At 43.5% G+C, this 18,322-nt stretch overlaps 1 protein-coding gene across 1 annotated transcript in view; it reads left to right on the forward strand.

The window, feature by feature from the left end:
• The first annotated feature begins 565 nt into the window (after positions 1-565).
• HEXA (hexosaminidase subunit alpha) overlaps positions 566-18,322 on the forward strand; it is a 31,159-nt gene continuing 13,402 nt past the window's right edge. The window contains exon 1 of the mRNA XM_040227402.1: positions 566-864. Coding sequence (XP_040083336.1) covers positions 612-864 — 253 coding nt within the window. The 5' untranslated portion in view covers positions 566-611. The remainder of the gene's footprint in view (positions 865-18,322) is intronic.

The following is an 18,322-nucleotide window of genomic DNA, read 5'->3' on the forward strand; positions in this document are numbered from 1 at the left end:
GAAAGTACACATCTTTTCCCCAGTCGTAAGTAGTTCCCATTTTTGTAATCTTGTGATGCACTCTCTAGCTGAGCCATTCTGACTACCTAATTCCAACCCCTTTCTGCCCCACAGCATTTAACATCACAAGGGCCTGTGGTTTTAAGCCTCCATTTTTTTTTTTTTTTTTTTGCTTCTGAAGTTCCCTGGGCCTGGGACGTCCTTTACCTCCCAGGAGGCCTGGCGACCTTTTATTCCGCGTCCACGGCTCGGGAGACTTTCCTTTCTCGCTCGCCCCCTCGGCCTCCCCACGTGAGGCTTCGATCCCCTGCTGCGCATATAGTTCTGTGATCGCGGGCCTGGCAACTGTGGAGGTGCATTAGCTACTGCTCCACCAGTCCCGGGAACCGCCTGAACTTGAACCATGGCCGATGCCCTGCACCATCCACCGCAGGCCGCAGGTCCTTCGGGTTCACTCTGGGATTGGAGGGATGGGAGTCGGTACTCCCGAGTCACCGGTGAGGCGCTGTAGCGGGTCACGTGACCCGCCGATTGTCACGCGGGCGCCGCCCACCTGACCAGGCTGTCACGTGGCCCGGCCGGCTGGGAGAGGGGAAGCAGACCGGCGGGTCATGGCAGGCTCCACGCTCAGGTTTTCGCTGCTGCTGGCGGCAGCGTTCGCTGGGCGGGCGACGGCCCTGTGGCCATGGCCCCAGTACATTCAGACCTCTGAGCTGCGGTACACCATCTTACCGCACAGCTTCCAATTCCAGTACCATCTCAGTTCGGCCGCCCAGGTGGGCTGCTCCGTCCTCGACGAGGCCTTCCAACGCTACCGTGACCTGCTCTTCGGTTCTGCGGCTTTCCGTTTTCCCCACCCCATAGGTGAGTCGGACCTGCCCAGGCTCGTTCCCGGGCTCCGAAAGGCCCTGCCTTGGGACAACTCCCCCAAACCTCCTGAAACGCCCTTCCTCTGCCTTTTGCCCAACCCCCTAGTCTGTCCCAATCCTCTAGCCTCCACTTCCACCTGCCTTTTTTCTCCAGCTGTCCTCTCAGCTTCCCCAAGGGTTGGTCCCTCACCTCCATTCACTTCTTCACTAAATTGACTGGCCAGAACTTTTCTGTAATCCTGCCCTCCTGCTTTATATTTCACCAATAATGTCTGCTTTAGGACTACAGTTCAATCAGAATAGGAAATTCCTAAAAATACTGTGCCAGTAGACATCTAAGGTGATCCCTCTGAGCATGTTCCAGTGTCCGGGTCCTAGTGAGGTTGTGATCAGGGCTGTGGAGAGGAGACCAGAAGTAACACCCACCACTGGTAAGACTAGACATGAGAGATATACTGACCTGTGCAAAATTACATGAAACTATCTGACCGCTATTAGGGAAATGTTTAAACTGTGAGAGGAAAATCACTGATCACTTCCATAAGGAAACGAGTTTTAAGCAGCCACTTAAAGTGAGGTGGTGGATATAATTGGCCAGGACTGAAAGGAGGGTATTCCAGGAAGGAAGGAAGGCTTGAGCAGAGTCACAGAGGCTTACAGTAAAAATCACAGTGCTGGGCTGGTGTGTGTAATGAGGGTGGGGGACTGGGGACCAGTGAGGTTGAGGAGGGTGTGGAGTTGAAATGAAGAGTCAGGAGTGCTTTGGATATGGGCTTCATCTGAAATAGCACAGGCTGGCAATTTTTCTTTCAGGTGGTTACTGAAAATTGTGCTTGTGGGGTTTTATCCATTGCGAGATAATGAAAACTGTTTTGGACGAACATTACCAAAGAGGAGAAAAGAAACTTCCTTCTCTGATGTTCTTCCTGTGGAGTCTTCCCTTTGGAGCAAGTTTCCTGGAGAGGCTTTCAGATGACTTGAGCCATAAGCCATAATCCTATTTCTGCAAAAACAAGGAAGAATCTATGGAGAACAATATCAACAAAGCCCAAACCATAGTATATTTCCCAATGGGATTGAAGAAATCAACATATGCAAGTTGTTGTTGAGTCTCTTAAGTTGTGTCCAACTCTTTTGCGACCCCATGGACTGTAGCCCGCCAGGCTTCTCTGTCCATGGGATTTCCCAGGCAGGAATATTGGAGTGGATTGCCTATTCCCTTCTCCAGGGGATCTTCTCCACCCAAGGATCAGACCCACGTCTCGTGCTTGGCAGGTGGATTCTTTATCACTGAGCCACCCGGAAAGCCCCATATGCAAGTTAAAACTTAGCTAGTTAAACTTCCAGTGTCCTTGTAGGCTAGCTACTCCGCTAGAGATCAAACTCATGCACCGTGCATTGGGAGCGCAGAGTCTTAACCATTGGACTGCTAGTGAAGTCCCCAGTGCTTTCTTAATGCAGCATGACTTCTGTTTTTGAGCCGCTCCTCGAATTCAGTGAAGTTCATACTTCTCAGGTTTTCTAAAAAACAAGTCTGGTGTTGAGTTTCAACTCTATTCTGAACTTGCCTCCAAGGCTTAGCTGTAGTCCATTAATTGCTAAATGGTTTGTGGAAGTATTTAGTACTTGTAATTGACAGGTGTTTCTGCCAACTGGAGGGTATGTGTTACATGTTGTTAAACTTGTTAAACAGGATTATTTTAGGCTCTGGATACTTGAATGAACCTAGTTCTCTGTTTTGATCATTAAGCCACATCCTGTTTGCAAATCAAAGATCTGATTATTTGGGATAGCATCCAACTAATGTTGCTCCAAATACTTTTTGGGGTGCTTGATGGAGTTGATAAAGTCCAGGTAAAATGACTAAATCTGATTATGTCATTTGACTGCATTCTTCTTTGCTTTTCTTGAAACTAGTTGATTGAAGTCATAATCGTTAATGATTATTATAAAGTTCTCATCCTGTTCTCATGTTTACATGTACATCCCTGTGAATTTTTTAGGATGCCATTGTCCCTGAACAGAATAATCCCCCACCCCTTCCCAGATCTTTTAATCTAGAATGGAAGGAAGATTATTGTATGAGTATCTGGATCTTTCTGCAGCCATTATCAATATTTGATTAACTCATCCTCAGATGTTAAGTGACCAGGTTGATAAGTGGCATAGTTCATGATAATCTGAATCTCCTAAAATTCCTCCTTTGGCCATTCCTTCTATAATTATGCCCTGAACTTAGATATTTAATTATTTGTTGAATATATTAAAATTAACTTTAAAGGGCTACTTTGTATAAAAGTTTGTAAAAAGGTTTCATGATTTTTGTTTATGTCCTGTTGTTCAGTTGCTCAATCATATCTCTTTGCGACCCCATGGACCGCAGCATGCCATGCTTCCCTGTCTTTCACCATCTCCTGGAGCTTCCTCAAACTTATGTTCATTGAGTTGGTGATGCCATCCAACCATCTCACCCTCTGTTGTCCCCTACTCCTCCTGCCTTCAGTCTTTCCCAGCATCAGGGTCTTTTCTAATGAGTTGGCTCTTCGCATCAGGTGGCCAAAGTATTGGAGCTTTAGCTTCAGCATCAGTCCTTCCAATGAATATTTGGGATTGATTTCCTTTAGAATTGACTGGTTTGATCTTGCAGTCCAAGGGACTGTTCTTTATGTCTAAGATCATCAAAAAGATGATTTGCAGGTTTCATTTAGAATTGATTGTCTTTCAAGTTTCAATTTTGGAGTTTTAGCATGTGATTTCATGAAAAGGAGGATCACAGTATGCTGTGGTCCTAACTCAAGCTGCTTTTAACTCATCACAGAATTGGAGATGCATTGGAACGGCATCTAGAGAACAAAGAGGGGAAGCCAGTAAGGGGCAGCTGGGCTAGGGAGAAAGAGTAATGCTGATTGGTTCTCTCTGCTCTAATTGAACTAGTGGCTGTGTACACTTTAACCTTCTCCATGACAAGGACAAGGCATAGCCTTGGGGTGCTTGATGGAGTTGATAAAGTCCAGTTCAGTTCAGTTGCTCAGTAGTGTCTGACTCCTTGACACCCCACGGACTGCAGCATGCCAGGCTTCCCTGTCCATCATCAACTCCTGGAGCTTGCTCAAATTCATGTCCATCGAGTCGGTGATGCCATCCAACCATCTCATCATCTGTTGTGCCCTTCTCCTCCTGCCTTCAATCTTTCCCAGAATCAGGGTCTTTTCCAATGAGTCAGTTCTTCACATCAGGTGGCCAAAGTATTGGAGTTTCAGCTTCAGCATCAGTCCTTCCAGTGAATATTCAGGACTGATTTCCTTTAGGATGGACTGGTTGGATCTCCTTCCTGTCCAAGGGACTCTCAAGAGTCTTCTCCAACACCGCAATTCAAAAGCATCAATTCTTCTGCACTCAGCTTTCTTTATAGTCCAACTCTTACATCTGTACGTGACTACCAGAAAAACCATAGCTTTGACTAGATGGAACTTTGTTGGCAAAGTAATGTCTCTGCTTTTTAATATGCTGTCATATTAAAAGGATTATTTTAATCCTGATGGGTGGTCATAGCTTTTCTTCCAAGGAGCAAGTGTCTTTTAATTTCATGGCTGCAGTCACCATCTGCAGTGATTTTGGAGCCCAAGAGAATAAAGTCTCTCACTGTTTCCATTGGTTCCCCATCTATTTGCCATGAAGTGATGGGACCAGATGCTAAAACTAAACCATTAGTTTTCTGAATGTTGAGTTTTAAGCCAACTTTTCTACTCTTCTCTTTCACATTCATCAAGAGGCTCTTTATTCCTTCTTAGCGTTCTGCCATAGGGTGCTGTTGTCAGCATATCTGAGGTTATTGATATTTCTCCTGGCAGTCTTGATTCCAGCTTGTGCTTCATCCAGCCTGGCATTTTGCACGATGTACTCTGCATATAAGTTAAAAAGTCCAGGTAAAGTGGCTAAATCTGATTATGCAGAAGACTTGACTGCCACTTATATATATTGTCTTAAAAGTGAAGAGGAAGAAAACAATGCAGCAAGAGAGTTTTGTAGAATTCTTTTTCTCGTGAAGGGGTATGTGGAGGATGGAGGGCTATATAAGCAGGAGAAATACAGTGATTTGAGAAGAACAGGTATCAGGAGAATCATTTTTAGCGAAGGGCAAAATAATTGTGTTCCATTTTGAATCCTTGGGGCTAAGATAGCTTGGCCTCTACCAGCCCCTCTTCTTCCAGCTGAACCCAAGAAGCTCAGCTTGGTCTAGATGTGTGTGGGTAGTCTGGGCCTCGTTTATGAAAAATTCCAGTCTTATTTCCTTGAGCCATCTCTGCTTCCCCTTTCCCCTGCTTGAAGATCGATTACAGTAGCGGACTTAGGGTCTGAAACGTGATCTATTCAGGAGTCAGCCACAGAATGTTTATTGATCACTTCTTTAACTGTGTTCCTTTGGCAGATCGCCTTAACTTGCAAGTAGCTACTGCTGAGTTTTATTTTCTAATGTGTCTACATTCCAAGCATTTCTGAGGATACAGGGAGATAATGATGAGTGTCTTTACAAACTTTGAACAGTAGAAGGAAGAACTGGGTGTTTTGGTTTTTTTTGGCTGCGCTGGGTCTTCGTTGCTGTGCAGGCTTTTTCTCCAGTTGCGATGAGTGGGGGCTGCTATTCATTACAGCGTGCAGGCTTCTCATTGCCGTGGCTTCTCTTGTTTCAGAGCCTGGGCTCTAGATGCTCGGGCTTTAGTAGTTACAGTTCTCTAGCCCTTGAGCACAGGCTCAGTAGTTGTGGCACTTGGGCTTAGTTGCTCCTCAGCATGTGGGATCTTCCCAGACCAGGGATATAACCTGTGTCTCTTAATGTGCAGTTCTTAGTCACTCAGTTGTATCTGACTCTTGGCGACCCCGTGGACTATAGCCTGCCAGGCTCCTCTGTCCATGGGTATTCTCCAGGCAAGTATACTGGAGTGGGTTGCCATGCCCTCCTCCAGGGGATCTTCCCAACCTAGAGACTGAACCCAGGTCACCTGCATTGCAGGCGGGTTATTTACCATCTACCACTGAGACATCAGGGAAGCCTAAGAACTTGGTGATTTTTAAAATGAAACAAAATATAAAACATCTAACCCCTGGAGCTGCCTTTCCTCCCATCTCCTTGCACTCCACTTCCTCTCCTCCCCTCAGAAGAGTGAAGCAGGGCACTGGAGGTTTTTTGCCAGTTAATTCCTTCTTTTTTCATTTGTTTTTAACAGCAGGTGGGGTCTTTTTTTTTATTTTCCTTACAGCTACTCAGTTTTGCTAGGGCATGTTGTGGATTTCTTAGCCCATTGAAGGCATAAACCTCAATCCTTTTCCTAATGATTTGTCAACTGAAATTAAAATGTATAGCATGAGATCTGTGAGTTCAATTTTATTTGGGGACTCAGGACTATAATCCAGGAGACAGCCTCTCTCACAGCTCTGAAGAACTGCTCCAAAGAGGTAGTGGGTCAACAAGCACATAGGTGACTGTGGAGAAGGGGGTCCATGCGGTCAAGCACACATCTCAGTAGAAGGCTGTTCTTGGTCACGAAGAACAGATATCTGGTGCTCTTCTGTGTATGGAAAGATACAAGAAACTGGATTAATACAATTTTCTCCTGAAAATATCTTAACTTTCTGAAGGTTTCTTCTGCCAGTTTTCCCAGAGCACAGAGTGCCTCATTCCTGATCTTTGCCCTAAACTCCTATCAAGGTGTGTTGAATGTCTGTGACTGCAGTGGCTGCTCACCCAGTCCTTGTAGAGCTCAGTGCCGAGTGACATTCCTTAGGTGACAGTTATACAAAAAGAAAAGAGTTCTGCTGCCCAACTAATATTTCTTTTAGAAATGAAGGAAGTGATTACTCTTATGTTTCTGTATTTTCCTATATTTCTTCTGCTGACCCTGGAAATAAGTGACAAGATCAGAGTCGATGTGCATCATCCAGAGGTTTAACCAATTGGATGCCAAGCTTTCTCTCACCTTTGTGGGGCCACTGACGAGAAGGGCAGCTGAAGAGAGGAAGTTGGGTCTGGAGAGGTGAGACATGTATATGTGAAGCATTTTCTGTGGTCTGCCTCAAAGCTTACGGGTTTGTAGTCTGTCGTAACAGGAAAATGGGTTTGCTTTTCTTCTCTATTCATGGCTGTAGTGAATAAGACCTATTCCTGGGTCAGGAACTTCTCTCTTTTATTTCCTGCATCTGTTTTAAGTTACTGTTATTGCTTAAGCTCCCTGGCCATGCACTCAACCCTGATCTCTAGCTAGCATCGGGGTGCTATCATTCTGTCCACATCTTGAGGTTGGCTGCAGCTTGAGTCTGGTGTGAAACTCTCTTCTCTGGCAGTGTGTGCTCAGATGCAGGAAGTTTGAGTGCCTGGGCACTTGAATGTCAGTCGGTCAGCTTCCTTTCTTTTGTAACGCTTTGGGATGGAAGCAAGGGAGATGGCTTGCCAAGTATACTCTCCTGGATGAAAAGTTTACCTACAGTCCTATTCAGTCTTGTCCTGGGAATAACTAGGGTCCCACATTTGTGGCTTTGGTCTTTTGACTAGGGCCACTGTCCTAGTTTGAGGCTGATTCAGAGTTCCAAGCCCATGTCCCTTTTATATTGGGTGGGCCAAAAAATTTGTTCAGGATTTTTTAAGATGTTACAGAAAATGAACTTTTTGGCCAACCCAATATGGTGGTGAGTCAGCCTGTTTGCCACACAGGGTGGCATCACACAGTAGTGGAGCCCTTTGGGTTCTATAAGAAGCTCATGGAAGCTCAGGGCTGCTTCTGTGGTGTGGTTTTCCCACAAGGCACCTTGCCCCTAGGCTCTTCCAGCCAAGTTGCAAAAGTGACTTTTTAGGAAAAGACAAGTAGAAAATGGAAGGAAACTAGCATTTATTGAGTATCTGGCACTTGCTGTATGTTATACCCTCTAATCTTCATAACAGCTCTGTGAGGTTGGTGTTAACGCTTATCTTTCAGAACTGAGACTCAGAGAGGTTAAGGACCATGTCCAGGGTCACACAGCTAGCAGTGGCAGGGTGCAAATTCCAGTCAGGTCTGTTTGTCTACCAAGACTTTGCTTTTTACACTGTGCAGTGTAGGGACAATCTACTCATAAATACCTTTATTGAGCATTATACCAGTTAGGGATTTGGGAAACTCACTGTCCTTTTGTAGGATTAAACTCTGATAACACTTCACTGTTAATTACTTCAAGTAGTAACTTCTGACATCTAATTGCTTTAATGGTTAGCACTCAAGTTGTGAATATTTTGATCCCTGGCCCATTGTTTGCAGATTCCAGTAGTATTTCTAGTTGGCTTCCCACCTTCCATTCATCCTTAATATAAGCAGTATTTATTAAGCAACTATAATTTGTCAGTGGCACTGGTCCAAAGAATACTAATGAGCTGCCTATGTCCTTAAAGAATTTACAGTCTCATACTACAAAGCTACAGTAATCAAAACAGTATGGTATTGGCACAAAAACAAACACGTAGATCAGTGGAACAGGATAGACAGCTCAGAAATAAACCCGTACACTTATGGTCAATTAATCTGTGACAAAGGAGGCAAGAATATACAATGGAGAAAAGACAATCTTTTCAGCAAGTGGTGCTGGGAAAACTGGACAGCTCCATGTAAAAGAATGAAGTTACAATATTCTCTAATGCCATGTATAAAATAAACTCAAAATGAATTAAAGACCTAAATGTAAGACCAGATACTACTGAATGGGAGAAAATATTTGCAAATAATATGACTGAGAAGGGATTAATATCCAATATATATAAACAGTTCATACAACTTAACATCAAAAAAAAATAACCAATTAAAATGTGGTTGAAAGAAATTAATAGCCATTTTTCCAAAGCAGAAATGCAGATAGCCAACAGGAATGTGAAAAGATGTTCAGTATTGCTGATTATCAGGGAAATGCAAATCAAAACCATAATGAGGCATTACCTCACCTCTGTCAGGACGGCCATCATCAAAAAGAACACAAATAACATCGGTGAGGATGTAGAGAAAAAGGAACCCTCCTACACTGTTGGTAGGAAGGTAAATTGGTGCAGCCACTGCGGAAAACAGACTGGAGGTTTCTCAAAAAACTAAAAATAGAATTACCATATGACCCAGCTGTTCCACTCCTGGCTAAACATATGAAAAAAAACCAAACACGTTAATTAGGAAAGGTAGAAATACATGCACCCCAGTGTTCACGGCATCGTTATTTGCAATTGCTGAGATATGAAAGCACCCTAAGTGTCCATCAGCAGATGAATGGCTAAAGAAGATGTTGTGTGTGTACACACACACACGCGCGCGTGCACACAATGGAATATTATTCAGCCGTACAAAAGTCATACAAAACTTTTGTGATTTGCAGCAACAGAGATGGACTTGGAGGGCATAATGCTCAAACAGAGAAAGACGAGCAACTCTATGAGGTCACTTAAATGCGGAATCTAAAAAATACAGTGAACCAGTGAATACAACAAAACAGAAACAGACTCACAGAATACAGAGAACAGACTAGTGGTCACCAGTGGGGGGAAGAGGGGCAATAGAGGGGCGGGGGAGTGGGTGGTACCAACTGTTGGGTGTAAGATAGGCTCAAAGGTGTAAGTACAATGTAGGGGATGTAGCCAGTATTTTGTAATAATCTTAAGTGGAAAATAACCTTTAAAAGTTATATAAAATTTTTAAATGGATTTTTTAGAATACTATGAATTTACAGTCTCGAAGTGGACAGACATACAGTAAAGTGTGATTTTTGCCAATAACTGAAGCACAGGCGCTCTGGGAACACCTGATGTGTGTGTGTGTGTGTGTGTGTGTGTGCGTGCACACGCATAGAGGGAACATTTTGAGAAGACTTCCAGTAAGAGCTGTCTAATACCATCTGAAAGGAGCTGATGGAGGTGGAGTTAGTAGTCTACACAGAAAGAAATACATGTAGGAAAGGCCTTTAGGAAAGAAGCTTTCATGACATATTTAAGAAACTCAAGTTCAGTGATGTCCGTATGAAGCACACAGCTACAGGTGAATCAGCAAGTTCTGAAGCTAAAGAGGTGGTAGATGCAAGGTCATGAAATGACCTGGGGAGCCCTGATAAAGAACATGAACTTTATCCTAAGGTCAAGGAAGGCCAATAAAGACCATTAAACAGGATAAGTGATGTCACTAAACTCTGACTGCATTGAGGATTGGTGGGGAATGGGGCTAGAGGCAGGAAACCCACCTAAAAGACTTACAGTGGTCTAGATAAGAGATAAAAGTGGCTGAAGTGGGTTGACAGCTGTACAGACAGAGAAAACTAGAAAGATTGAAGAAAAGTTTAGGAAGTAGATGTCCTTTGAGAATTAAATGGATAAAGAAGATGTGGTACATTTACACAATGGAATATTACTCAGCCATAAAAAGGAATGAAATAGTACCATTTGCTGCAACATGGATGGACCCAGAGATTGTCATACTAAGTGAAGTAAATCAGAAAAGACAAATATCATATGATATCACTTACATGTAAAATTCCAAAAAAGTTATACAAATGAACTTATTTACGAAACAGAAACAGACTCACAAACTTAGGGTTACCAAAGGGAAAGGTGGGGGAGAGGAATAAATTAGGAGGTTGAAATTAACATTATATACTACTATATAAAATAGATTAACAACAAGGAATTACTGTTTAGTACAGGGAACTCTACTCAATACTCTGTAATGAACTTTACGGGAAAAGTATCTGAAAAAGAATAAATACATGTATATGAATAATCAAATCACTTTACTATACACCTGAAACTAATGCAACATTGTCAATCAACTATACTCCAATATAAAATTAAAATTTTTTTCAAAAGAAAAAAACTTAGGAAGTGGAATGCTTGAAAAGTAGAGGTTTTGATGGAGAAGGGGGTTATGGGGATGACTCCAGTTTTGCGATTTAGTAATTTAAATGTATTCAGCTGCCATTCACAAAGATAGAGGAAATAGTAGGAGAGCAAGGGAAGGAGTGAAAAGAGAGAGAGATTGATTAAGAGGTTGGAGGCAGACGGGAATGATTAAAAGTGAGTTTGGTTTTAGACCTGTTGAGTGTGAGGTGCCGATTAGCTAGCAGTTAGCTGAATGGTGCTGAAGCTTGAGAGAATAGGTTCTAAAGGTGACCGTGAGAGGGTGTTGAGGAGAAGAAGGAGGATGTCACTGGATAACTGCTAAGCCAGAATGTGGGTTAGTTCTTCCTCTTGAGTCACCTAGGATTTGACTAGGTGAAATCACCTAGTCACCTAGGATTATGAGTAGCTTTCAGACAGAGAGGAACACTGGAGACTGGGATCCGCAGTCTTAGGTAAATAAAGAAGTGACCAGGAAGTTGCAGAGTGTTGTGACAAGGAGAGGGTCAAGATTTTACAGCTGACTGTCATGATTTCCAGAGGAGAGGTGGTTGTTTTTTTACTTAATGGAAGAGAGTGGATGGCCTGGAAGCAGCCCCCATATGTTTAGCCTAGGATGTTAGAAGGAGCTGCCTCTCAGAGCAAGTTGTAGGGAGAGGCAGGCTTCAGTTATGGGGGAAGTAGAAAAGGCTGTAGATGTTGGTAGTTGAATAACCATGGAATAAGGTTCCAGAGGGTCGGCAGGTGTGGATGATGTGTAGTACAGGTGACTTGGTGGAGGAGAGGAAATAGCCCTTACGGGAATGGGAGTGTGGGCCCAGAAAGAGCAGAGGCGTTTATCTATTAGGCAGAGTGACGAAAGAGGATAGCAGTACAACACGGGAGATTTCCATGACTGTAAGATTGCCAAGGAAGTAAGCTCCAGAGATAAGCGAAAATTCATGTGTGTGTGTGAGAGAGAGAAATTAATATATGATAAAGGAAACATTGCCAATCAAAAGTGAAAAGATGTGTTAGTCAATAAATATGTTAGGATGACTGGTTGATGGTTATCCATTTAGAAAATTTTTTAATCTTTACCTCATGCCAAGCACAAAAGTAAATTCCAGGCATGCTAAAGATCTAAAGATATGCCATCAAACTATTAGGATTCAAAGGAACAATTCATTTAGTCCCAGGGTAGAAGAGGCCTTTCTAAACAAGTCAATAAAGGAAACCATAAAGAAAAAGACCTAACAGATTTGACTACATACAAATTAAAGCAAAAGAACCCATAAGTTAAAAAATAAAGGACAAAATGAGGCAAGTACGTAACCTTAAAAGACAAGGTTAAAAGCTAGAAAGAGCTCTGCAAATCAATAAAAGAAAATTAACTTCTAAAAAATGCAAAGACAGGTGAACTTATCTACAAAACAGAAACAGACTCACAGACATAGAGAAGAGACTTGTGGTAGCCAAGGGGGAGCGGGGAGGGAGAGGGGTGGACTGGGAGTTTGGCGTTGGGGGACGCCAACTGTTACATACAGAATGGAGAAACAACAGGGTCTTGCTGTACAGCTTAGGGAACTAGATCCACTCTCTTGGGATAAACCATAATGGACAAGAACATTTTTAAAAGAATTATATGTATTTCTGTGTAACTGAATCACTTTGATGTACGGTAGAAAGCACAATGAAACTATACTTCAATTAAAAAGTTTTTGTAAAAAAAAGTTTTTTGTTGGGAAAAAAGTACAAAGAATATGACCAGTAAATACAAAGCAGTGCTCAAATTCAATGACTATTACAGGAATACAAATTAAAACAATGCTGTATCTCTTTTTATCAATCAGAGTGGCACAGATGGAAAGGAATTGAGATGGTCTAGTTTTGGAAGGATGGAAAGATGGGCCCATGTATGTTGGTTTAGATAAACCAGTACAGTAATTTGGAAGAGTAATTGGGCAGCGTCAAAACTAAAAACTTGGACTTTCCTAGTGGTTAAGAATCTGTCTACCAATGCAGGGGACACAAGTTCGATCCCTGGCCTGGGAAGATCCCACATGCTGCGGGGATCACATGCTCAGGTGCTGCAACCCCTGAAGCCTGTACACTCTATCGCCTGTGCTCTGCAGCAAAAGAAACCCCTGCAACGAGAAGCCCATGCACCACAACTAGAGAGTAGCCTGCACTTTGCTGCAATTAGAGAAAGCCCATGTGCAGTAGCAAAGACCCAGCGCAGCCAAAAATAAATAAGTAATAAAAGGAAAAAACACTTTCATATTTTTGGCCTAGCATTTCTACCTCTAGGAATTTTCCTACTAAAATCTCTCACAACTGCTTTAAAAAATAATAAAGATATGAATATTTACTAGAGCATTGTTTATAATATTGAAGACCTAGAAGTAGTCCCAAATGTCCACAAAGAGGAAAGAAGTTAGTAATTTCAGCTTTTTAAAATTAAAGTATGTTTGGGAGTTCCCTGGTAGCCTCATGGTTAGGATTTTGATTTCACTGCCATGGTCCCAGGTTGGGGAACTGAGATCCTGTAAGCTGCATGGCGTGGCCAAATTAAAAAAAAAAAAAAAAAATCTCCAGAATGGAATTGCATTAAACAATTACAAACAATGGTGTTTATATATACTGACATTAAAAGATCTGCAAATTGTTTTGGTAAGTGGAAAAAAGTTACAAACTAATATGGATTGGGCTCTCATTTTTGTTTTTAAAATAAATCTATATAGTTAAAAAACTGGGATGTATGCAAAATGATAACCAAAGTTATCTCTTAGGATCTAGAATTATAGGGAGATGTTCTTTCAGTGGACGAGGGGAGTGAACAAGTACAGGTTAAGTTTGAAAAGTAAAGGAAAAAAGGAAACTTCTAACTACAACTTTTACAAAAGACAGAGGGAAAACATTCAGGATTCACCTATGGGCTAGATGGATTGTACTTCAGAGTAGGTATTAGTAATCTATGGAGGAAAAAGAACCGTAGAACTCATGGGAGGAGAAACCATGGTCCAGACAGAGCTCAGCAGCACTCAAGAGGGGCTCCAGGCCAGGGCAGGTAGGTTCTCAGACTCCCACTTTACCAGGAGAAGAAGTCTGACAGGGCAGCCTTGCCTCTTCTCCTGGACGCACCATTGCTCTTGTGTATCAGCAGCTGCCCAGGCTTAGAAAACCTTTAACCTCTTGGTAGCTGGCAAACTCCAGCTCAAGGTTCAACTCAAGGTTCACAGGTCCCCTTCCAAGGTTAAGCCTTCCTCTCTGCCTCCGGAAGGAGACAGCTATAATATCCACTGTAGCCTTCATCACACTGTTTCGTAACTGTTGCTTATGTTTGTCTCTCCCGCTAGACTGTGAGCTCCTCAAGGGCAGGGACCAGGGCTTGTTTCTCCTTTTAACCATGCCAGTACCTAGCACAGGTCCTGATGCACAGTAAGTGCTCCGTATATCCTTGTTGGACTGAGTGAGAAATGAATGATTCCAAGGGCTCTCATTAGGTCAAGTGTGGGGAGAGGAAGCCTGGATGCCATGCATATAGAGGTGGGAGGGAGAGGGAGAACCAGCGCCGGGCCCATCAAGGAGAGTGCAGGACTGCTCGGCAGGGTAGACCTGAATGAGTGGGATGTGCCAGAGACTGGGTTGACTTCCCTAGTTTTCACTCCAGAAGCCAAAACACATGCCACTTTGTTAGCAAAGCGGGTGGTATTTTTTTCATGCTGCTAAGATTCTGTGAATTAAACACATTGCTGTGATGGAAATGTTTTGATTCAGGGAGGAGCAGCATGGGTCGAGGGACAGGCTATTATGCACTGAGGTAAAGACATGGTCTCCAGATATCTGTTGCAGGAAGGAGTACTGCCTTCCAGAGAAGTAGAAAGACCCAAATTGTTGGATTTGTGGACCTAAGAGTCTTCAGAGCAGTATCTGAAAAGGCACTTTCTGGGTGTCTGGGTGTCTTCTTGCTATCCACCACCTGAATCCCACTTCCTAAATGGCGCTAGTGGTAAAGAACCCGCCTGCCAATGCAGGAGACATAAGAGACCCAGGTTCAATCCCTGAATCGAGAAGATCCCCTGGAGAAGGGCATGGCAACCCACTCCAGTACTCTTGCTTGGAGAACCCCATGGACAGAAGAGCCTGGGGGGCTACAGTCCATGGGGTCTCGAAGAGTCAGACACAACTGAGCATACATAGCACGGCAATCGAATCTTAGATCTTCAGAAATACTAGGTTTGGGTGTATAAAAGTAATCTCTGTATTAACTGTTTGCCATTTATACCTGATTATTGTGTAGCACAATCATTATGCATATATAGAATTCAACATGCATTTAAAAAATTCTAGCATCATTCATTTTTTCTTTTCAGCAAACATTTATTGAATGACCACCGTGTGTCAGGCACTGGGAATACAAAGACACTGAGATTGGTCCCTGCTATTGAGGAACTCACAGCCTTGGTGAGGAGACAGACAAATAAACAGCATATATTAAGATACCTGTTATGAAAAATGTATGTATATGTTGCTTCATGATCACATAGGAAGGTCTGCTAGGAAAGGGGAGGGGACTGACAAAGTTTTACAGAAGGAAAACCAGAGCTGTTTCTTAATCAGGTGAGATATGGAGGCAATGCAAAGTTTGTTTCAATTGGAGGAAGCAATACATGCAAAGAAAAAGAGTGAGAAAATGTAGCACTTTCAGGGTTCTGTAAAGAGTTCACTGTGCTCCTGGGAGAGTTCTCAAACAGGGGCAGAGAAAGACAAGTTTGTATAATCATCCAGCAAATTCTGCACTTTATCCTGAAAGCTGTGGGGAACTGCCATAGGATTTTGAGCAGAGATTGTCATAATCTGACTTTCATAGTAAAAGATCGCAAAGGATCGTCGATTGACATGGTATATAAACGGAAGCAGGGAGAGCAGCTTGGGAGATTTTTTAATAATCTAGGTGAAAATTCACAGGAGGCTGAATTAAGGCGTTGACCCAGTGGGAGTGGAAAGAGGGTGATGAGGTCAAGAGGCACTGTCGACTCTGCAGTGGCCACACTTAGATCTCTCTGTTATTATGTGGCTGCACTGGGTCGTCACTGCAGCACTTGGGCTTCTCCAGCTGTGGTGTGCAGGCTCTAGAACATGTGGGCTCAGTGGTTGTGGTGGGTGGGCTTATGGACTCTTAGTTCCCCAACCAGGGATTGAATCCGGGCCCCTTACAGTGGGAATGTGGGATCTTATCCGCTGGACCACCAGGGTCCCTCTTATTGGTTTATATAATCTTAGTGCTTGGGCTTCCCTAGTGGTAAAGAATCCACCTGCCAATGCAGGAGTTTGATTCCTGGGTCAGGAAGATCCCCCTGGAGAAGGAAATGGCAACCCACTCCAGTATTCTTGCCTGGGAAATCCCATGGACAGAGGAGCCTGGTGGGCTGCAGTCCATGGGGCCACAAAAGAGTCGGACACGACAGAGCAACTAAACAACGACAGCAGATCTTAATGCTTAGCACGAGATTTGCCACATACTAGACAGCCAGTGAGTATACGTGAATGGTCTTTTGATCTACTCAGAAAGATAGGAGGAGGAGGTTTCTGGTTTGGGTGATTCAATAGATGGTGCCATTATCAAATTGAGAGAGGTCAGCCAGGAGGATTCAGACAGAGTTAGTTCAATTCTGTGTCTAAGTTTCGAAGTGCTTTTGAGACGTTTGAGTGGAGGTGTGTGAGTCTACAGCTCCAGAAGGAAAGGTACACTTAAGGGTCATCAGTCACCCTGGGAGTGGATGACATTGTCCTGAGAGAGTGTAAAGTGATGAGAAAAAGAGAAGTCTGGAAGCCTGGGGAACCTAGCATGTAGGGGAGGATGAAGGAAAAGGAGAACAAGGCCTTAGAAGGAAGAGCAAGACAGAAAGTGTCCCTTAAGCTAAGGGAGTTTAGTTTCAAGAAGGTCAGGGTGTCTGATGCTACCAAGAGGCCCAGAAGTGAGTGTCAGTAGAATGCTGCTTCTCTAAAGCAGGCATTTTTGTCTGTTTTGATTGCTGTTGTATCCCCAGCACGTAGGACAGCCCGGCACATAGTAAGTGCTCAATAAATTAACTGATGAATGAGTGAATGAATTGAAAAAATCCCTTGCATTTAGTTGCAGAACCACAGGTCCTTGGTGAAGGTATTTTCCCAGGAGTGATGGTGAAGGAAGCTAGATTATAGTGGACTGAGGAGCCGAGAGGATGTCAGGAAGTGGCTACAAAGAGAGGACTGTGTGTGCATCTCCTCTTAAGTGCTGGGCTCTGAGCTAAGCACTTTACATGCATTAACTCATTTAATCTTCTCAACAGCCCAATAGGCTAGATACTGTTGTGGTCACCAGATGAGGAACCTACAGCTCAGAGGAAAAAATAACTTGCTCAGGGTCCCACAGCTAGAAAGTGTCAGCCAAGATTTGAACCCAGATCTGTCTGACTGTGAAATTTAGCATGGAGCTGCTCAGCCTACATTTCCTATAGAGTTTCTTTGTGACCGGAAAGAGAGAGAAAGAGAGACTCTTTGGGATGAGTTGAGACCAGGAAGACGTGCAAATATTTTAAGGCTGATGGGAGAGAATCGCAAACAGAAATAATTTGAAGACCTGGGGGGAAAGGGAACTAATTTACACGAGAGGAGCCTGGGGAGAGTTGCAGACCACAGGTAAAAGGAAGCCCCTTCCACTGAGGCAGGAGAGGAGAAGACCAGGTGTGTGTGGCAGGCCTTTTTGTCAGGGAGGAGATGGGAAGTGGGGTGGGTAGAGTTCCCTTCTGGCTTTCTGCTGAGATTAAAGCAAGTGGCAATCTGGTTATGGACTTGAAGAAATGGTACAAGTCTGAAATAGCTGTTGCAGAGACTAGGAAAAAGCAGTGGTGGTGGTGATTTTCAGGACGGCGTCAAGGGCCCAGCCAAGATGAGAGACCAGGATTAGGTGCACCAAAGGCAGATGTTCGACTGATCCAGGTTGAGGGTTTTGCCCACTGCATGCAACAGAAGGAAGGGATGGACTGTTGAGAGCATTGGCGTGATGGTATTGGAGGTGCCCACATCTCGGGCAACAGGAAGGAAGCAAAGACGGCAGAGGAGGGAGAACAGAAATGAAATGGAAGGGTCATAGTTCTGGGACCCGAACAGCGCAAACAGTGGGATTTGGGTGATAAAACAGTCTCAGGTCCCCTGTTCTCAAGAGCTCCACCTCCAGACCTGATCTGTGATGAATAAGGCAAAATTGTGCTAAAAAGAAAGGGATAAGGAGAGAAAATTAACAGTGGTTATCCTGTCAGAGAAGAAGAGGGGTGCTGAAGATAACTTTTTTTCTATAAACACTTCTGGGCTATTTGCCTTTTTTTTTTTTCTTTTCTTTTTTGGCTGCACTAGGTGGCATGTGGTATCTCAGTTCCCCAACTAGGGATCAAACCTGCGTCCCTTGCATTGAAAGCATGGATTCTTAACCACTGGACTGCCAGGGAAGTCCTTGAATTTTTTTTAACTTCTTAAAAAAAAATACAGACTTTTCACTGAACCCGGGAAAGAGCAGGCTTCCGTGAAAGCAGAGGGATGAGGGAGC

This window comes from Oryx dammah, unplaced genomic scaffold (genome assembly GCF_014754425.2).
Source record: "Oryx dammah isolate SB20612 unplaced genomic scaffold, SCBI_Odam_1.1 HiC_scaffold_26, whole genome shotgun sequence".
Lineage (NCBI taxonomy): Eukaryota > Metazoa > Chordata > Mammalia > Artiodactyla > Bovidae > Oryx > Oryx dammah.